This window comes from Anas platyrhynchos, chromosome 2, assembly GCF_047663525.1.
Source record: "Anas platyrhynchos isolate ZD024472 breed Pekin duck chromosome 2, IASCAAS_PekinDuck_T2T, whole genome shotgun sequence".
Taxonomy (NCBI): Eukaryota; Metazoa; Chordata; class Aves; order Anseriformes; family Anatidae; genus Anas; species Anas platyrhynchos.
In genome coordinates this window covers 116,005,908-116,026,345 of record NC_092588.1, presented here as the reverse complement: position 1 = coordinate 116,026,345, position 20,438 = coordinate 116,005,908, and the positions used below count along the sequence as shown (strand labels likewise).

Below are 20,438 nucleotides of genomic sequence, written 5' to 3'. Positions count from 1 at the left end.
TAAAATCCTTTCTTCAGTGAAATTAGTAGCAGAAAAAAAAAGCAAAACTTTTCACTCTGTTTTAAATTCAGTTAATTCAGTTTGTGGTATTTTGGTTTTGTTCTCATTGGTTTGTGGGTTATTTCTGCCTAAATGGAGTAGGTTAATTACCAGATTTATCTTTTTATTTAAACACTGCTCTGTTGCTTTATGAAGCATCATATAACTATCACTGTAGAATTGTTTCTATAAAAATTGCATGGTCAACATAATTGCTCAGTTAGACGATTTAGATTATTCACGTACAAAGCTGTGCTGGTGCCCAGCACTATACAGCTGGACTTTGTCACAGAACCACTTGTCCTACAGCTTTCAGCAAGTCATTTAATTGCTCTGGGCGTAATCTATCTATCTGAATGGTAGGTGTCCTCATCCACTGAAGGTGTAGGTTTTCTTGGAATACTTGGTTAAAGTTTCACAAGCTTAACTGAGCAGGTATCTCTGTAAATGTATAATGTATTTCCATTCATAGCAGGAGAAGCTCATGTTAGGTAGCTGGCTGTCTGGTGTTGCAAGCTGTAGTTTTTAATTATAATTCTTCCTTATTACTTTCCTTTTGTTTATTTCTCTTCTTTCTCACCACCAATACTTTGCTATGTGTAGCAAAAAGTTTTCCTGCATGGAAAGTTTGACATACATGCCACCAAGGACTGGCAGTATCTCCCCAAGTGACAATCTGAGAGTTACTCAAGTGCCCCATAATGCGATTTTTAGTAGGCCCACAGAAATGAGCATCTGCCACTCTGCTAAGCACAGACACCTGTATCTCACTATGGTAAAGTTTTGCACTCTTTAGGCTGACACCAAACAGTATTTTTTTAAATAATGGCATTCTTGTTTTGTTTTTGTACTCAGCAAGTTCTTAAAAGATGAAGGAAAGCTGGTCTTCCGTGGATACTCTTGAGACAAACTTCAGGCCTCTGGTAGTAATTGAGCTTGCAAAAGGCACCAAAGAGGAAACCATAGAATGGTTCACTAAAAGAATAGTGGACAAAAAGGCAAATGGAGGTGAGTACAACATGGTCTTGTAGAACACTTTGCAATGGATTGGCTGTCATAATATTAAGACAAGCAGAAAATTAGTTTTCAGGTAACTTGTGATATAAGTAATTACTACTTAGCCTGTCCTACTCCCTTTTGCATTTTTGAAGTTGCTTAATTGGATTTAAGAATAGAATATTGATTTAAGGTCACATGCCTGTTGAAGTTTAGAAACCTTCTATTTTGGTTGTGAAACACTGGTATCCTCTTGTATTTTTTTAATCAGTTTTTATATTCATCTTCTACAGTGTGTTTCTCATGTTGATTATGAGAAAGCTGTGAACCTCACCAAAATGAAGATGCATCCCATCTACTATCCTGTCCACCAGCCTTGGCACCATATTGTAGAATTAAATTGAGTTAGCAGGAAGCAATTTAGTCTTGATAAATTTATGTTGGCTTTTAATTATCTTTTTGCTAGGTTGTAGATTCTTAGAATATTTCATTAGAATATTTCTTAGAATATTTCATTACTTGTTCCAATACATGTATGCTTCCAGGAATTAAAGTTAGGTTAATTTGTTTGTAATACCTTAGATTTTTTTTCTTTTATAAAGGCATTGTTTATGACTGTTCTAGTGTATATCTGATGGTTGGTAAACTTTCTGTGGCTACAAACTTGCTTTCAGGCCTCTGTTAGGGAAGTCAGGGATGTGTCTGTTTCAAAAGTCTCCTTAAAATGAGTGGGACTGTTTGCAGAAGTGCTGATCGCTTATGTGATGCAAGCTGTACAGGTATAGATCCAAACTGTCCTCATTCTTCCAATTCCTTGTCCGTGAGCACTCCACAGAAACAGTGCTAAAGCAGAGGGTGAGCTGCAAGATTCTGAGCACCATTTGGGTGCTGAAAAAGCTTTCATTCTTCATGCCTTTGAAAAGATAAAGCTTCAGTGCTCCTGATGAGTAGGTCCAGTATGATGTATGCTATGACATTGGGTTTTTAGATATAATTTTTGTCTAAAAATTATGTCACACCTATTTTTCTCACACTTATTTTTTACTTTAAAGGCGCACAACTTCTGATTAAACCATTGGTCACAGAAAATGGAAATGAAAATATTTATCTGGTTGGAGCTTCCCACTTAAGGCTCTTGCTGGGAGCTGAAAATGTGGGACTGGTGAAGGAATGTAATGATAACTCGATGAGAGCTTTTACATACAGCAGTAGAAAAACTTTCAAAGATTTTGCAGGTAAGCGTTTTAAGGCATCTAGTATCATTACAAAGCTGTGGCTAAAGATTATAATCAATTACACTGTTAAATCTTTAATGGTCTTTCTAGTCCTTGGAATTGTAGCAGTAAACAGAAGTTGGAAGAAAGAAATTCAGAGCATTAGTGAATTTATTATTTTTTTGTCCTTTCACGTGGCTTCTGTTTGTTTATTTCTTACTTTATGCTTTTGTGTATTCCAAAAAATTTCTGATTTAGTATGAAAAATTTCTGCTGAAAGTAAGAAAAAATAGTTGATTAACTTGAGTGCAGAATTACCAATCAATAGTATATGTTAACATTACTTAATCTCTTATTAATACTTGTGAGCCACTTTTGATGTTTATTGTATTATACCTAGCTGGACAAAATAGAAATATTTTGTTTTAGTATATTTATATATAAAACACAATTGAATAACACTATAGAGTCATTCAATGGAATTGGGGCATGGTTAGTGAAAAAAATAGTTACTTTTCCTCTTTTAATTTGAGGATGCACCAGCACAGAAACATTTCCCTTCAAATGTGCTACCTGCAAGGTGTTTAACCCTTCCCCAGTGTGGTATTGGCAGAACTCATTTTGTTCTCCAGTTAAGCACTGGAATTCTTGGTTAGTCTTGCTTATACGTCATGTGTCTGTTTCAGCATATCTTCAATATAAAAGGTACTTGGATCTGTCTGAACAAATAGTTTTTTTTGGAAGTTGAATTGTTTCTTTGTTGCCTGTTTATTCAACACTACAATCAAGAAGGCGTCAGTGTTGAATAATTTCTGCAGTATTATTTTTGTGGCTTTGCTTCACTGAAATTATAAAGCCTTGAGAAGTAACTTGTTTTCTTAGTTCACTTGGGTCATCAAAAATGCAGTGGCCAGTGTGTGCCACTTAGAGAAAATTTATTCCTAAGATATTTATTTTAAAAAGAAGAGGTTTTGTTATAATATGTTATTTGGCTGTAATTGTCATGTAATATACATGGATTTTTTTTTTCTGGTTCTGATCACTTTTGATAACAACTTGTTGCCATGGTTGTCTTACTGTGTCGCACGATTTCTTACCACCATCCTTTTTGTTTAGATGACAATCAGAATTTCCTTACAATGTCAGAATGTCAGTATATCATTAAACATGAACTTGAAAATTTGAGAGCTAAAGATGAAAAAATGATCCCTGGATATCCCCAGGCAAAGCTGTATCCAGGAAAATCAATTGGTAAGTAAGGCAGTTTGTCTGTAACTCGATGTCTTGACTTAGGGCTCTGTTCATAGCAGAAAAAACTTACTTTTCCTGCAATTAAAAGAAACTGTAAGGCATTAAATCACACTAATATTAATCAGCTTTGTTTTTTCAGAGTTCCACAGTGGTGGAACAAGGAGCAATGAATGTGCAGTGTAACAAGAGAAATTCCAAATAGATATTAGGGAAATGTTCTTTATAATTAGGGTAATCAAATATTGGAGAATTCTAGAGAGGTTGTGGAAAGTCTGTTCTGGGATATGTTTAGATCTTAACTGGACAAGCTCCTGAGCAGCCCGATTTAAGCTGAACCTGCTTTGAGCAGGAGGTTGGACCAGATGAATGCCAGAGGGTCATTACAACCTGAGACTGAGACTCTGGCCTTATGTTCTTTTCAGTTGGATAAATTTTAACATATATTGATGTCATCCATAATTTTTATAATGCGTACCCAAAATATTTGCCTTTAAAAAACAAACACCACCACCAAACTATTTTTAACAGAAGCTGTAAGGGAAGGCCACAAGATGTCATCAAAGTAAGCATGTTCCCATTAATGAATAAGTAAGTTATCAGTGGTTCAAGAAATGTAACTAAACATATATGCTAGATGAGTTTACACTGGTTATTTTTTATATAGCTAATGTGTTTTTCTGCTTATATCAAGTGGATGTCTACGAGAAAAGGGAAAAACTAATGCATAACTTTAGTGCAGTTCCAGTGCACCCATACAAAAGAAAAATGATGTTCCTTTCAATATTTCTCAATTATTTGCTTACTTGTAATTTCCTGAGCAGTTTGCTAATGGTTTACCAACACAGGTAGATTGCTTTCCATAACAGAAATTAAATACAAAATTGTTAAATAAGTGGTTTGTTTGCAATGAGGTGTGTTGTGTTTTATTAATTAGTATAAATTGATCATTCAAAAATGTTTTTGGTTTTTTTTGTATCTTTCCCATAGAATTAAAATGGCTTCTTAGACATTCTCTTATTTTTGTATTTTTATTTGACTTGTTATGCTTTTTGTTGCTCAAATGCAGCACGTAGACCTCTTCTGCACAAAGCTACACATAGCATTTCAGTTCTGACCTGTAATGCTTCTTGTTGCTCAAGCAGCAATTGGTAATAACTGCAAACTGATGGATTACTCTTTCTCTTCCAGTGGACAGCACAGTCTTTGTAGGAATAGTTAGAATGCATTCTCTCTATTTTAGATTATTGTCAGCTAACATGGAGGTGTATTTTACTTAGCTCAAATGTTAGATTTATTTCAAAGGAACTCTAGGTTTGATAAGCACATAACGTAACCCATTTGTTCATATTAACTTTGTTGTCTTTGGAAAGAGTACTAGAACTTCTTTTTCCTTCTAGTGAGAAGATTGTTGACCAATGGTATTCTAGTTCAGATTTTCCCGCTGCATGACAGAGAAGAGTTGAAAAAGCTTCGGCATACGTGGTATGGACAAGTCAAAATTGGCTATCAACCTCTAGGTATGTGAACATCCCCTCTGCTACAAATGAAGTGCAGGGTTTCTTTTGAAGAAATTTTCTCCTCAGTTTGTGTGAAAATACCAAAGGTCCTTATCCACTTCTATTCCAGCATTTAGCCTCTGTAGAAATGATAATTGTGTGTGAAACTTAAGCACTGTACCAAGAAGTCAGTTGTTTCACTAACAGTTTATGCCTTGTCACCTCCCCAGTTACTTGCTACAGTTCACCTCTTTATTGCCTTTCTGCCCAAGTTGCTTTGTTGGCCATTGTAAACTGAAGTCCTTGTTTTACCTCAACTTGCTGTTACTGATGTTGGAACCAACAAGGCACTTAGGTTCTGGGTACGAAGCCATGTACAGTTTTGGACTTGCTGACATGCACAATTGATGTCTCTTCATCAAATCCTCCTTGATTCAAAGATAGCTGTAGGATAATCTTTTGCTATAACAACTAGCATTGCAACTTTTCTGGAGTGAAGCTGGAGCCCGAGAGGACATGCAGGCTGCTGTCTCTTGATTCTTAATGATTTTATTTCTTGTGGCTGCAGGAGGTCTGTGCCATATAGGCCTTCGGTCATAGTTTACAAGCTGGAGGGGAGGAGAGAAAGCAGGCAGTTCAAAGGCACTGTGATCATCTCTCACAGCACTGAGTTTGAAATTGGCCCATTTTTACTGGTTGGGCAGGTTTTTTCCTCTTTCAGCGTTCCCTGAGTAGCTCCCTGAAGCAGTTCATGACTTGTGAAATTGGTGGCTTAGTGCCTACAGGTTCAGTGTCATTAAGCTTCCATCTTAGCAACAGTCTGCATACGACAAAATCTCCCTAGCCATCTCAAAGCAGTAAGGGACCAACCCAAAGCTGTTCTCTCAAACTGACTCGTGGCAGGAAGGCTCCTCAAAGCCTGAGATTCCTGAAGCTATTTTGATTTGTAGGCATGTCAAAAGTGTGTTTACAATTGCTTGATTTAAATTCATTGTCAGTATGAAGACTGTATGCTGTTGTTTGCCAGATTCACTTGAGCGTATTTTATACACTGAATAAGTTTTAAATGAAAATATTTATTAATCTCTTGGTCTGGCAGTTTCTTGAGATTCTTTCCTAAACTATAGAAAGTTAAGGATCTGTCTTGATAATGCCTGCCTCCGGGCTATGGTGTTAGAGGGTTTTTTTTTCTGTGCTTGTCTCTTGTTTATACAGGACGGGTTCTTCTTGACTGACATTAAATACACACAACATTTACAAGTAAATCCCATGAACTATATGGGATATGGTTATATATATACACTAGTTTAGGCATCCCTTTCATGTTGTGCATTTTGAGTCTGAAATGATGCTAATGGTCTGCACTTGAGCTCATTTGATAATAATTTTTTGATTGAGAGCAACTTTGGAGCAGTGATTTGGATTCTGTTTGTTTGCCTTTCCCTCTGGCTTTCAGAAGCTTATCTGATGGTAAGCTATAAATTTCCACTGCAGTTTTCTGTAAACTGTATGCTGTAAGAATATTCTGGCATTGCATGCGAGCTTTTGATGTACTAGTCTTTTATGGAGAGTGCACGTACAGTGTCAGTTCAGAGGCAATGATGTCATGGTTCTTTTATTATGCTGGTGAGTACATAGCAGCAGCATGCAAGCATAAAGGATCTGGTCTTCCGAGGAGACAGAGATAAGACAGATTTCAGCATTCTAAACTTGGTTTGCTAGGCATTTCTATATGTTATTATGTGATGCCGTTTATAAATTATGATCGATAATACTACTCCATTTTTTTGTTAGCAGTAAGTTCAGTGTTTTCCTTGGAGGTAATGTGTCTGTCATGAAATATATCCATTACTACCACACTTCCCAAGTCTTTAGAACACTTGAGCAGGCAACCTCAGTGAGAACAACAATTGTGCATTTCATTTATCAGTTGTCTGCTGAAAGGAGTGTCTCAGCCTGGTTGCACCTTCTGATGTGTTTAAGATTTCAATATGCCTTTCTATCTATTCCTTTAGTTCCTTGAGGTCTGGCAAAGCACAACTAGTTCTTTTGATGCTGAGCAGACTGAAGTAAATTTGGTTCTCAGGCCTGCGTATGCCAGTGAGAAGCTTCAGAAGTCAGGTGTCACATACTTTTTTTATACCAAGTGACTTCTGTGCCATCCTAGCCATTCATTTATGGATTCTGGTTTTAAGAATATTAGCGTTTCTTTTCCCCTGGATAACCAGTGTTGATACTGTAGGTATTGAGATATTCGACTTCCCTACTGTCTGAATAAATGTAGCTATGTGTGTATATTTAGATATGTCTGTGTTTATGTAAGACAAATAATGTTCAAAGTCTTTGGGATATGGGAGGAGGAGGAACAAAACAGCCATAATGTTTGTTGTGTTATTTAGAAAACTGAAACTTGGGCCAAGGAATTCATGTAAAGTCAGGTTTGATATTATACTGACATGTATGTTAAGTGTCTTAATTGATTCATTTTCCTCTGCAGATGAGATACGCTGCTACTTTGGTGAGACCATTGCACTCTACTTCGGCTTCTTAGAGTACTTCACGTTTGCGTTGATTCCCATGGCTGTCATTGGGATCCCTTACTACGTGTTTGCGTGGGAAGACTATGACAAATACGTGATGTTTGCCACATTCAATCTGCTCTGGTCCACTGTGATCCTGGAAGTTTGGAAACGGATTTGTGCTGTGATGACATACCGCTGGGGGACCCTGTTGATGAAACGACAGTTTGAAGAGCCAAGACCAGGTTTCCACGGTGTTCTGGGTATCAATCCTGTCACTGGGCGAGAGGAACCAGTGTACTCAAGTATTAAGAGACAGTTACGGATTTATCTCGTGTCCGTACCATTTGTGTGCCTTTGCCTCTACTTCTCACTATACGTGATGATGATTTACTTTGACTTAGAACAGTGGGCTCTGGATTATCATGAGGAGAATAAGTCCCACTTTAGCAGCCTGATGCTGTATGTGCCCAGTATCATATACGCTGTCGTGATTGAAATTATGAACCGTATCTATCGGTATGCTGCTGAATTCTTAACATCATGGGGTAAGAAAGTTGCTTATATTCTTCCTTTTGCATTGGAAGTGAGAATTCCAAATGTTTAGGACTTTACTGTTACAACTTACTTGCAACTGTTAAAGAGCTGGCCATTCTAGATTGTTAAATTTATTTAGTGTTATGAGACTGCAGTTTCATGTTTGTTTTAATTTGCTTGACATCAAAAGGAATGACCCTGCCTTCCTCTTCAGCTTCTCTCTGACTTCGGTGCAAAAGCCCCCCTCTCTGATTTAGCTCTTTCTTTGGCTATATTAGCCATAGTGTTGGCAAAAGTGAAGAGGTGAGATTGTCAGGACAGGAGCTCAGAGGCAGATGGCAGGAGAAACTGTCCTGGAATCTTTAATCCACAACCTGATGTTGTGCAGAGGACAAGGGCGCTAAGATAATAGAACAAAATCTAAAAACACCAACTAAATTGTCTGAAGAGAATGTTTGCATATATTTTATACATGTACTAAAATAAATTTATATACATTTATATAAAAAATAGAGGCTGAGATTTCATGTCTCTATCAAAATATTTTCCTCTGGACACTCTAACAAGAGAGTGAATAGGATGAAATGCTCCTGGGGCCGCCCTACCTCCACTTTCACCTGGCATATTTTCAGCTGAGATCTTATTTAAGCAGCTGAGGCATAGGTAACAATCCAGGCATGGAAGTTGGTGACCAGAGAAGTTGCAGGGTCTATGCATTGTGTCACAGCTGCTACTGAAGAAATGTTTGTAGAACCTCTGACCTGGAGTTGAAAGTCCAGGGTGTTTCTGAGCACACCTTTTACACCCATTTATCATGAGAACTAATAATTAAGTGAAAGCTAAAGTAAAAATCCTGTTAAGTCCCTTGAGTGCATCTTCCATTTGTCAGGCCCAATTTCATTCCTGCTGTTCTGTCCTTAACAAGGTCCATCGGTGACAGTCTCTCAATTTAGCTGTGTTGAGACAGCTCCTGCTAATGTGTTGCCTCCTCATTTATTTACTGCTTATCCAGGACTGTAAAGATATTATCTGACAAAACAGCAAAAAGAAATGGAAAATCTCCCATTCACTTCCCTTTCCTTCCCACTTAACCACCCTTCCGCTAACATCAGCTTTTGTCAGATTATCCTGAATGAACTGAAAAATCTTCACTTTAGAATTAGTAATGCATCTGTTGAAATTTTTGTACTTTAGACTTGATTTAGAGCTTAAGGTCTGATCTAAAGTCCCTGGAGATGGGTATGGATATTTCTGTGAGCTTTTACAGGTTTTAAATCAGATGCAGTGCTATTTTTCATAATGTACTCCAATTAGTTTTGAATTTTATTTCAGCCAAAGAAAAGTCACGAACTAGTTACATTTTATTAAATGTTAAGAAAAATGGATGTTTTTTTTTTTCTGTTACAAAACAGCTCTACTGAGAAAGAAAGATACTGCAAAAGGTAAAACCTTTGCAGTAGGAAAAATACTAGAGTTGTAGCCAAAAATATGTATGTCAACACTCTGCATCAGCTTGGCTTGATAATTTAAATGAGGAACTGGTACAATATAAATTGTTTTCCCATAAAACTTTGGAGAAACTATTCCCCTTATATAATTACTTATATAATTTCTACTTGGAGGAAAAAATACCTGTTTACATTTGTATAACAGTGTCTAGCATATGGTATGTGCTTCTGCTGTTTACTAATGAATAATTTTGCTAATGTTTTTAGAAAATCACAGGCTGGAGTCTTCGTATCAGAATCACTTAATCCTGAAGGTTCTAGTGGTAAGTAGGTATTGTAAGGAGTTATTTAAAAAGAGAACTGTTTTTTTTATTAGCACTTTCCTAACATTCCCAGCCTGATTTACGGTTTTGTTCAGATATTTGCATAAATATCTCAGTAAATCAGAGGATTTCTGTTGTGGTTACAGTAACCTCTAGACTGTCCTAGATGTCCTGTTTTACAGTGGAGAGTTGGGTTTTTATTTATATTGATTGTGTGTTTATTAGGATACCAGATACATGAGTTTGTTGTAATTGATATGGTTCTGGCTTCAACTGGGAACTATATATTTTTTTTCAAGATTCTATGGTAAATGGCATTTTAAAAAGTTCATGCATCAACTTCCATCTGTACTAACATTCAGCCAACCAGTCAGAGGAGACTGGTATACACGTCTGTCATTCTGCTTACATACAGCTTACAGTATATACTGATATATTTACTTTTTGTCTCTGAACAAATTGCTTTTGTGTGTGTGTCTGTATATACTATAAACTGCATAGGAGCAGATTATGTACATAACCAAATGCAATATTGACTCTAAGGAACTGTATTGTAAATCTGGAGAGAAGTTTTATTCTTCTTCAGCACTTGATTAGGATTTTTCAGGTACAATACTGTGACTTATTTCTCATTTTAGAAGTAGGGTATATTTTTCTTGGTCATAAAACTTCTTGAAGTGGTTAAACAAAAAGCTTAATTAACATATATTGAGGAACAGTTTACATATTTAGAGAGAAGTCATTTGACACATGTATTTGGTTGAAGTGTTTTTTGGGAAAAGTCATCAGTCTAAAGTAAGATCAAGGTGTCCCTTCCATAGCATTACCTGTGAGAAAGTGCCATGTTACAAAAGTTAGGTAGAAGATGACAGGTATTTCTAATGTTCACATTTCATAATTTAAATGTATTTATCTTTGCATACCATGCTTTAGGAAAGCATTAAGCTTATCTAATGAAAATCTGAATAGGATCAATACTGAAAATTATTGTTTCTGACCTAAATTCTAAAAATGGTAAAGCAATTTATTTTCATAGACAGCTTTTATCTACATGGAAGCTATTTAGTCAAAGTAACTTTTAGATGATACTTTGTGTTTTTTCTCAGGACGTGAATTTCTGCTTGTGTAATAATAACAAATATTTTTATTTGCAGTTCAACTTCTTAAATTGTTTTGCATCTCTCTTCTACATTGCTTTTGTGCTGTTTGATATGAAACTTTTGAGACAGGTGAGTTCCAAAAACATCTAAGAACAATGATGCATCTAGGAAAATAAAGGATAGATTGAAATAGGACCTAGTTTTTAAGTTGTTTTTCTAAATATATGTGTATGTATAGTCATTGTCAAATTTAAATTTTTTTACAAATACAGCTTCCATATTTAATCTGCTCTTGCATGATTACAGAACCATAACAGAGTAACGTAGAACAATTCTCTCCCTCCTTATAAATCATAGAATCATAGAATATCCTGAGTTGGAAGGGACCCTTAAGGATCATCAAGTCCAACTCTTGACACCGCACAGGTCTACCCAAAAGTTCAAACCATGTGACTATGAGTAACTGTTTTTAAAATAAATTGATTGCTCCCTCATGCAGATGATGCTGGAGAAATTTCTGTTCCCCTTCCTTTCCTTCATGTTAAAAAAGTGTTGTTCTTTGTAGTGTTTGCACTGAGAGATTCCTGAGGATAGGAGAATGATTAAGTTTGACTGCAATGAGGAATTAAGGATAAAGAAAAGCAAAAATAATTTGTGGTAGTTAGTTTAAATCATCTCTTGAATTAAAATACATGAAAAGTAGGTAGAAGGAAAATATTTTTATTCTAAAAATATGAATAAAATAAGAACTTAAACTCTAGATCTCTGTTTCTGTAAAAAGATCTCTAGCAAAATACCTGTTATGTCCTTAGCTGACATGACATTCATGGTATTTCTTGTAATTTAAAGTCTTTTCTTCTTGCTTTTTGCCTTAAAAAGTAGAAGTTGTTTTAAGCTTTTGTTTTGTATGTCCCACAGATCATCCTTTCCCTCCAAGAAACCTTAAAAACTTTTTCTTTTTTTACTTCTAATAGAACTGTCAGTCTTTTAAAAGAAAAGAACTATTCCATGGATTGTGCTGTCTAAGCCTGTTTTCTCGTTGTTTTTCCTTTCATACTGGAGGTTTCTGAGCCTTTTGGAATTGCTAATAATCCTATTTTCCCCACTTATTTTCTAAAGCTCTAGAATGTTTATTCCTTTGACCGAAGAAACTTAATTTGTCTTCCTTTAAAGTTATTTGCTTAGCTCTGTTATTAATAAATGGTGTGTGTTAAGTGTGGATCTTTACCCTTCATTGGACTTTCTATACTGTTTCCAAGATACTTACACCAAGATCCGCAAAATATTTACTCATCTAAGTCCTATTCAGTTATTTTCAGTATGTGACCAAGAATGGGACCTAGAGCAGCTATACTTTTCATTTGCTATTGCTAGTTTTGTTATGCTAGCCTGCTTCTGTCATAGTATAACAACTTGCAGTGTTACTGGAACACACAAAATTGGAAATTATCATAGGTTTATTACAGATCTATTAATTTTTATTTTATTTTATTTTTTTTTACTTAAGAGCTTGGCCACTTTGCTGATAACTTCGCAGATACTTAACCAGTTTGCAGAATCTCTGCTTCCTTACTGGCTCCAAAAGAGACACATGAAGAAGATGAAGGAACGCATGCATTCTCTGAAGATGGATACAGACCTGTCATTAGTCGAACAAGTCAACTCGGAAAAAGAAATGGGCACCTATTTGGTACGTTGAATGAATGTTGTTAGAATACGTAATTTTTTAGATTATAGGCTGCTGAAAAGCAGCCTCAGGTTAATTGTTAGCTGCAGCATGGCACGTTAGAGCAGAAATAACTGTTTTAATTTAAGAGGTTTGAATACAAGGTAAGAACAGTTTGGGCCTTGGGTGGTAGTCATAACGTGCTCTTTAGAAACAAAGAGAGAACAGAGTAAGGAATTGCTTGATTCTCATTATAAAGTCTGATAGCAATTTTTGCTTTTGAAACATTAGATCATGTTCTGTCAGTTCCTTAGGGTAAGCTACTCTTAGAGACTCCCTAGTGCCCATATTCTCTCTTGCAAGTGAAAGCTTGGTGTCTTTTCATGAGTGGGACCTTGTGACTCTTGATACTTACTGACTTGATCTCTTTGTTATATCCTCCAAATGCAACTTGTGTTGCTTACCAGGCACAGCAAGTTAGGGAAGAGAGAGTTTCCTTCCTATAATACGTGAGCATTTACACACTTGCACAAAAGGAAATACATTCTGCTCTACTAAGCAGTATACACTAGTTTACTAAGAGGTGTACACTAGCTGGGACAGTCTATTAAAATAGAGATCCATATTCCTATCTGTGGCACTACCCACCATTCTCAATGTAAAGATTACATAGTCATCTTATTCTTCTGTTGGAGACTAGGGGTATATTTTTTGTATGCATTTTTGGGTGGCAGTTCTAGTTTAGACATTCCCTTCATTTAGCTTTCACTCCTTTGCTTATGCTGTCTGTTGCTTGTGCTAAACTATTCTTGCAGAGGTGTAGCGAATCAGGTCAGGGAACTGATCCAGCTGTAAAATAACTGCCAAAATAAGCCAGCTGTTTCTACTGTGGGGGTGAGAACATACGAGTGTGAAGGTCATAATGGAAAGGAATGGGGACTGTTTAAAATTGTATTATAATTGAGGATGGTGGGAGGACAGATGTGTAACCATTCCCTAAGTTACAGCATGTCCATAGCAGAGGCATACCTGATACCTTTCATCGCGCTTAAAGTAGTCATCATATCCTTTTTCTAACATTTGTTATTTTTTTGAGTTATTTTTTGTATTAATAGTTTTGGTTTTCATTCTGTTAGCTGCCTCTGCTTCTGTTTAACATGGTGTAGAGATTTCTTGTTCTTCAGAGCCTGTTCACACTTTCTGGCTTTGTCCTAGAAATGTTTCTAGTGGCACAGTTGAGGCTGCAGTCCTGGAACATCCCCAACTGCTATATTTGCTGTCTTCTGTATTTCTCTCCTATTCTTGATCCCAGCTATATTTCTGGCCATCTCTTGTGCTGGACTTAGCAGTCACCTTAATGTTCACAAAGACAACAGAAAACAACTAGGAAAGAGTTAAAAGTTTTCTGGGCTGTAGCTGATGTTGACATCAGGCAATGCAACCTAAATATTTCTCGCTGGTTGGCCCAGCAAGTTATTTCCAGCTTCCTCAGTTTTGCTGGTGCTGTTGTTTATGCATCTACATGGTCCCAGTTACATCAGCACAAAGGGGTGGGAGTGAACAGCTGTATCGGGAGCTACTTAAACCAGTATTATTGCTGAAAGAGGTACGTATGTAACAGGCCCCTAATCTCTAAGGCACAAGGAGGAGCAGTGTGACATGGGGAAAGGATGGCAAGAGAGGGTGGTTCTGTTTCCGTTTTAGTTTGGCTTTGCACTTAGGCTACTTAAAACTGCCAATTAAATTAAATTTCTGGGGCCAGAAATGGAAGCAGGTAGAAAAGACCAACCCTTTAGTCCAGTACTACTGCTGGAAGTTCTTGCTTATTGAAAATACAGCTTTGGCATTTGTAGTCTGTCCTCCTAGTTTGGTTCATGATGGCCTCCGTCCGATTCAGCTCATGGCAAACAAGGCAGCCTCAGATTGTCACTGGTTTCCCTTAGTGGTTTTAAGACTTAGCAGTTTTAAGTTCAGTTTCCTCCTCGTTACTATCTGCAAAATTTTAAGATATATTTGTATTGCCTTATCAGCACTGGTAAGTTTTCTTGGAATATTATGATCCCCACTACACTTTTTGAGTTAAATTTGTTTTATTGCATTTCACAGACTTGGTGTGGTTCATTACTTGGTGTTCTAAAGGAGTTGACAAAATAAACATTAGTGTGTATGTTAAGGCCTCACAGATTGGCTCACAACTTGCTTGATCAGCTGCTGCAAGCATAGTCACGAGAGCCTTAATGCTGTGTGGCTTATATTTTTACAGAGCAAGAATTATAAGTAGATCATGTAACTTTTATGTAAACAGTAGAGAACAGCAGAGTTTGAAATCTGTTTTCAAATGTGGGAGTGCAGTGAAATGGGAAGTGGAAAAAGAAATCTTTGCAGTTGAAGAACTATACAAACAGTCCTTTGGGAGTGTTGGTATTTCTGAATTTATATGGGGGGATGGATTTGGAGATGGAGAGCGTGTCTGTCTTACAATGGAGAACACAGCAGAAATCCCTAAGGTAGTGATTTGAACAGGTAGATAGTACAGTCCAGCACTATGCCTGCAGATAATATGCGAGCACAGGTCCAAAGGCCATGAATGGCACCAGGCGTTGATATGCATGAACAAATAAGCTCTATCTCCTGTCCCAGAACCAACTCCTTGTTCTGAGCTGGCAAATACAAAGCTGGTGTGGTGGTTTTGAGTCACATTGTCCAGTGCTTCTTGTGCAGAGCTGCATCTGCACTTGTTATGCTTGGAATAATTTTCCGAGGGGACACAATAGGTCAATTGCAGAATTATCACTTTGCCTTGGGAATGTCTACTTGTAGCCTCAGTTTCAGTTCAAGGCACCGTGTATTCAAAACTTTAAATTTTATTTTCAATCTAAATATTTCAATTGTACTATACTTGTGAATAAACAAGCACTAGACCACTGGTTTGTTTGCATGTGTTGAGCTGTCAGCAGGCAACAGTACTTCTAAAATTATGTCTGTCACAAGGGGGAAGCATTTGACTATGTTTAGTAACAGAGGGGCTTAGAAGTGTTGACAGAATGCTGTATTTCAGGCTCTTCACTTTTCTTTTCCTTCTTTCACTTACTCTTTAATGTTTAATTTTAATTTTTATGTTTGTTTCCTCCCCCTCAAATCTCTTGAGACCTTAACCTGGTTTAAAATGTAAAAGCTTCATTCTGCAGTCTTTTTTTTTTTTTTCCTGCTTCTCTCCTCTAGTTCATTTTTATCCCGAATTTCTTTGTTGATTCTGTTACCTTGATGCCATATTTTGTGCTGCTCCTGTGGTTGGGAGAAGGAGAGAATGGAAGGTTGATAATAGCACAGTTTGAAATTTGTCTATGACATTGGATCAGACTTCTCTTTTCCTGCATAAAGTGTCATAAATTAAATAGGAGGAAAATACTCTTTTTTTTTTTTCCATGCTCTGCTGTTTTGATAGTCAATGGGTACTGGGCAAGGAAATGAGAAGGGAGCATGAGGAAGCAGAGGGGATATCATGCAGTTACAAGGAAGAGGACTGTAAAGGGAATCATTGGTCTGCACCCTGACTGCAACGCTTAACTGGGAAACTGATAGCAGGGACAAATAAATACATGACCGCCACTCCGGTGAGTGATGCTGCCCAAGTGTCCCTCACAAAGACTTCACTAAAATTCAGAGTTCATCCATGAAATTTGTGAAAAAATCTCAATAATTTTAAGTTATGTAGCTCCTCAAGGTCTAGCCTGCACATCAGACCACTGGACCCAGCTGTACTGTGTGGTTTGAAAATGAGCTTGAGTGAGGAATGTAGGTAATGACTGGTTCATGTTGATTTCTGAGCTTGCAGGCTGCTAATGCATCTCTGCTGGAAGAAGATCTCTAGGTGCTAGAGGTGGCATTCAGTTTAATTATCATCAGCAAAAAGATTAGAGAATCGTGTGTTTGCATGGAGACAAAACTAATTTTATATTTCTTGTAATAATCTGTTACTGTCAAGCCCTTATTTTGAATATTTTAAGGGAAAGGAAAATAGCCATATGCCAATTTAGGTAGTTAATGATATTTCACTATCCTTTGTTCAATGAACAAACTGAACAGAATCCTTTTTAGAGATCAGTTGGTTTTGTTATTCATTTTTATAAATTATTGATGCAATCACAGAAAGCCATTATTGATACAACAAAACTAGTATGTAAATGTGTATAATAACCTACATGTGACTACTTAGCATTTAAGTACCCACATTCTTGATTCAAAAATCAGGTGATAGATGCATTGCAAATTTGCCGCAATAGGGCTTCTTGTTTGCATTAATTGTTCCTTTCAGATGTCAGTGCTACATCCTGTCATTTCAGCCTTTAAATAGGCAATTATTTCAGACCTACTCATTTTAAAATAGATAAACAATACTAGTGAAGAGTTGCTTATTTAATAACCTGTGTTTCTGGTTAGGTCTTTCATGAGCAGGCTGAAATACTAGGACATTTCTCGTCACAATGCTCTTACTAAAAATGTTCTGCCAGTTTAAATGCATGATGCTGTTTTCCTATCCAGTGCTGTTGCTTCAGTATCTGTTTCTCTGAGATAGTCAGGACTGTAAATAGGGTGAAACTGTTTATACAGTTAATTCGCATGCTTCACATAAGGGTAAGTAGTGTTACCATTGCAGAAACTGCATTAGGCAAGAGAAAAATCCTTGGCGTTCCCTCATCAAGAATTTTGAGTAATTAAGTATTTTCAAATTAACTAGAGGATTTTTGTTCGTTCATTTGTTTTGTACTGACAGATATACCCAAACTACCTATTTAGCATGAGGAAGCATTTTTACAGTTGTATTGCTAATTCTGCTTTCATATTTTTTTTTGTGGGTAAAAGTTGTTGTTTTTGCTCTGTTTTTCAGGGTACTTTTGATGATTACTTGGAGTTGTTTTTACAGTTTGGCTATGTGAGTCTCTTCTCATGTGTTTATCCACTGGCAGCTGTCTTTGCAGTGTTAAACAACATCACAGAGATATATTCTGATGCCTTAAAAATGTGCAGAGTTTACAAGCGCCCATTTGCAGAACCCACAGCAAATATTGGTGTTTGGCAGGTAATCTTTCTGTTTCCTTTTTAATCATGTATTTTAAATGAAGTTCACCAAATTTATTTAAGCTGTGTTTGATCATCAGCCACTTCTGAAGTTTAATAAATATTTTGTCATCTTCAGTGCCTTAGGGTACTATTGAACTGTGTTGCATTTTGTAGGGTTTTCAACCACATGTTATTTTCAGTCGCCTTTGAAAAGAAAAGAAATCCTATCATTAGTCCCTGTGTGTGTGTGTGTATGTTGTAGTCCTGTTGCAATTCCAACAAAGCAAAGCTGCCAGATCTGGTGCACTACAGCAAATGTTTTTCAAAAATATTAACATCTGGTGCAATCTCAGAAGCATGTAGCTCATCCCATGTAGTTTGAGAAAATTGAGGAGTGGTAGGTAAGTATTGGATTCCTGAGCCACGCTTGTCTATGCGCTCTTGTGGGTACTGGTGCTCAGGCCTGACTGATTTTAAAATTTCTTAGATTTATGTGCAGGAGTAGTACTTTACAGTAAAGGTGTACTCTATTTTAACAAATTAATTGTAGTACTTATTGGGTTAAGAATTTTCTATCCTCAGTTGTTTAGCCATACAATTTTGCTAGCACCAGCTAGTTTGGGGCCTGCCAAGTTGAGTACATCCATGAATTGATTCTAACTAAAAATAGCCCTGCAGAACTCCTCCAAAACCAGAGGTGTTTCTGATAAAAAGGAAGGATATTTAGTCATATCCAGAGACATTGGCTGTAACAGCAGTGGCCTGACGAGTGTGAAGTAAGCTGGAGGAAATGTCTAGGGGATGATCTGTGGTTTAGTGTTGTTCAAGATTTCTGATAATACATAATAAAGATGAAGGGTGCAATAAACTAATAGATAGTTTAAGTTAGAGATATTGTAAATGTTGAAACGAATGGAAGATGAGAGATGAAATCGGGAAACATTGAATGAAATGTACTGTGAAAACATGCAAGCCAACTATTCTGAGCAGTGTTTGTTAAACATGCACACAGAGAATAACGAAGTGAAATTATAGCAAAAGTCTTATAATACTAAGTCATAAAAATGTAATTTGTAATCTGATAGTGTTGTAACATTTAATGCATTTTCACAGTCCAGTTCTGTGCTGCCAACATCTTGACGACATTGACCCAGAGGTGTGACCACCGGTTAAATGAGGCTATGGTCATTAAGTCCCAAGCATAGCTGCAGGTATAGCATTTAGTTTTGCTAGAATAGCTTGTTTCAGCCTAGCAAACAGGCTGTGAAATTCCAACACTAATGCTACAGTCATGAGCTTTATTTTTTGGTAGTATAGTTTTTTAAGCAATAGTAGAAATGCAGTTGCTTTGTGAATGAAAAAAAATGACTTAAGTTTTAGTCATCTGTTTTATGTGGGAAGTTAGAGCATTGGCTGAAAGATATCTGTTAAAGAAAAACTGGAATTATTTTGTCAGGTGAGCTGAACCAGCAGCTTGTTGTCAAAGAGAAAGTTATTGCTGCTAATTCGTTGTGACAATGCTACATTTCAGTATCAGTCTTGCTCATTCCAGAGAGGGCCTTGCAATAAGTAGCCATTATATTGCAAAAGTAATTGTCATGCTGTAGTAATATTTTCAGACGTTTTGTGGGAGCTCTGTTGGCAAGAGCTTCTCAGCCTTATGCAACTGCATGTGTTTAAATGTAAATCTTTCTTTCAACAAATTTCAGCTTGTATAACTGGTTGTGATTTAAGAAAGCTGTTCTGAACCATCCTTACATTTTCTCATTACTTAACTTTCAGAAGAAACAAAAACAGAATGCTGGGACAATAGTTCCTCCAGGAGTTTTGTTGTCTTTTCCTTTATCTCAAAAGAAATACAGTATTAGGAATGTAACCATAGATGAATTCACCATCTTTCATGTGCTCAGATTATGAGTTGTGAAGATACCAAGGATTAGGTTGTTTTCCTGACCACTACTTTTTTTGAGGATTATTCTGATTTGTATCAGATTATTTGGCATTATCGACATCTGGGATGTTAGCAGTCTTCAAATAATTTCTTGAAGCCTTTACAGTACTATGGTGTTGTGGGAGAATGCTGCTTAACTTCTTCGCAGAAAATACACATACACACATAGAGATGTGAAATTAGAGAAATATTCAGGGCTGCGAGGTGGGCTTTGTGGTACTGCAGGCCTTGTTGTGGTCTTACTGTTGCCTGTTTTTACAGCAGACAAAGTCTAGTTGAATTGCCAAAAAAAAGTTCTATATTATAGAAATCAAAAGATGAAGGAAAAAAAACACAACACGAAAAAATGGGTCTTCTGAGCATTTAATGAAGAGAGAGCAAATATCTAGCGCAGTTTAGAGACTGGTAAATTAGAGATAATGGCCATAACTATGAATATATTTGTGTTTTATTTCAGTTGGCTTTTGAAACCATGAGTGTAATATCGGTAGTTACTAATTGCATACTGATTGGAATGTCTCCACAAGTGAATGCCCTTTTCCCAGACTCAAAAATGGACCTCATTCTGACTGTGGCATTGGTAGAGGTAAGTCTGGCCTCAAATAACATTCAAACATTTTAGTAGCAAACAACATGGACGACTGTAGAAATGATGCCAGGAAGATTTTCTTCCCTTATTTTAAAAGGATTTTAGCATTTTCCCAACCAAAGAATTGTTTCAAAATGTTGCTTTTTATTTTCTGTGTTTTCATGTATTGTGGATGATATGCCATGCTTTTTCTGTACATTCCCAAGATCCTGTTTATTTGTTGCTTCATGTCTTTAAAGAATTTAATA

General features: G+C 36.6%; 1 protein-coding gene across 3 annotated transcripts in view; it reads left to right on the top strand.

Annotated features, from left to right (window-relative positions):
• Positions 1–20,438, top strand: part of ANO10 (anoctamin 10) — a 118,537-nt gene that overhangs the window by 2,670 nt on the left and 95,429 nt on the right. For all 3 annotated transcript variants that reach the window (XM_038173966.2, XM_072033435.1, XM_038173965.2), the window contains exons 2-11: positions 895–1,047; positions 2,088–2,270; positions 3,366–3,500; positions 4,898–5,017; positions 7,494–8,063; positions 9,768–9,823; positions 10,978–11,052; positions 12,431–12,613; positions 17,478–17,669; positions 20,059–20,187. In XM_038173966.2, the coding sequence (XP_038029894.1) occupies positions 909–1,047; positions 2,088–2,270; positions 3,366–3,500; positions 4,898–5,017; positions 7,494–8,063; positions 9,768–9,823; positions 10,978–11,052; positions 12,431–12,613; positions 17,478–17,669; positions 20,059–20,187 (1,782 nt within the window). In that variant the 5' untranslated portion in view covers positions 895–908. The remainder of the gene's footprint in view (positions 1–894; positions 1,048–2,087; positions 2,271–3,365; positions 3,501–4,897; positions 5,018–7,493; positions 8,064–9,767; positions 9,824–10,977; positions 11,053–12,430; positions 12,614–17,477; positions 17,670–20,058; positions 20,188–20,438) is intronic.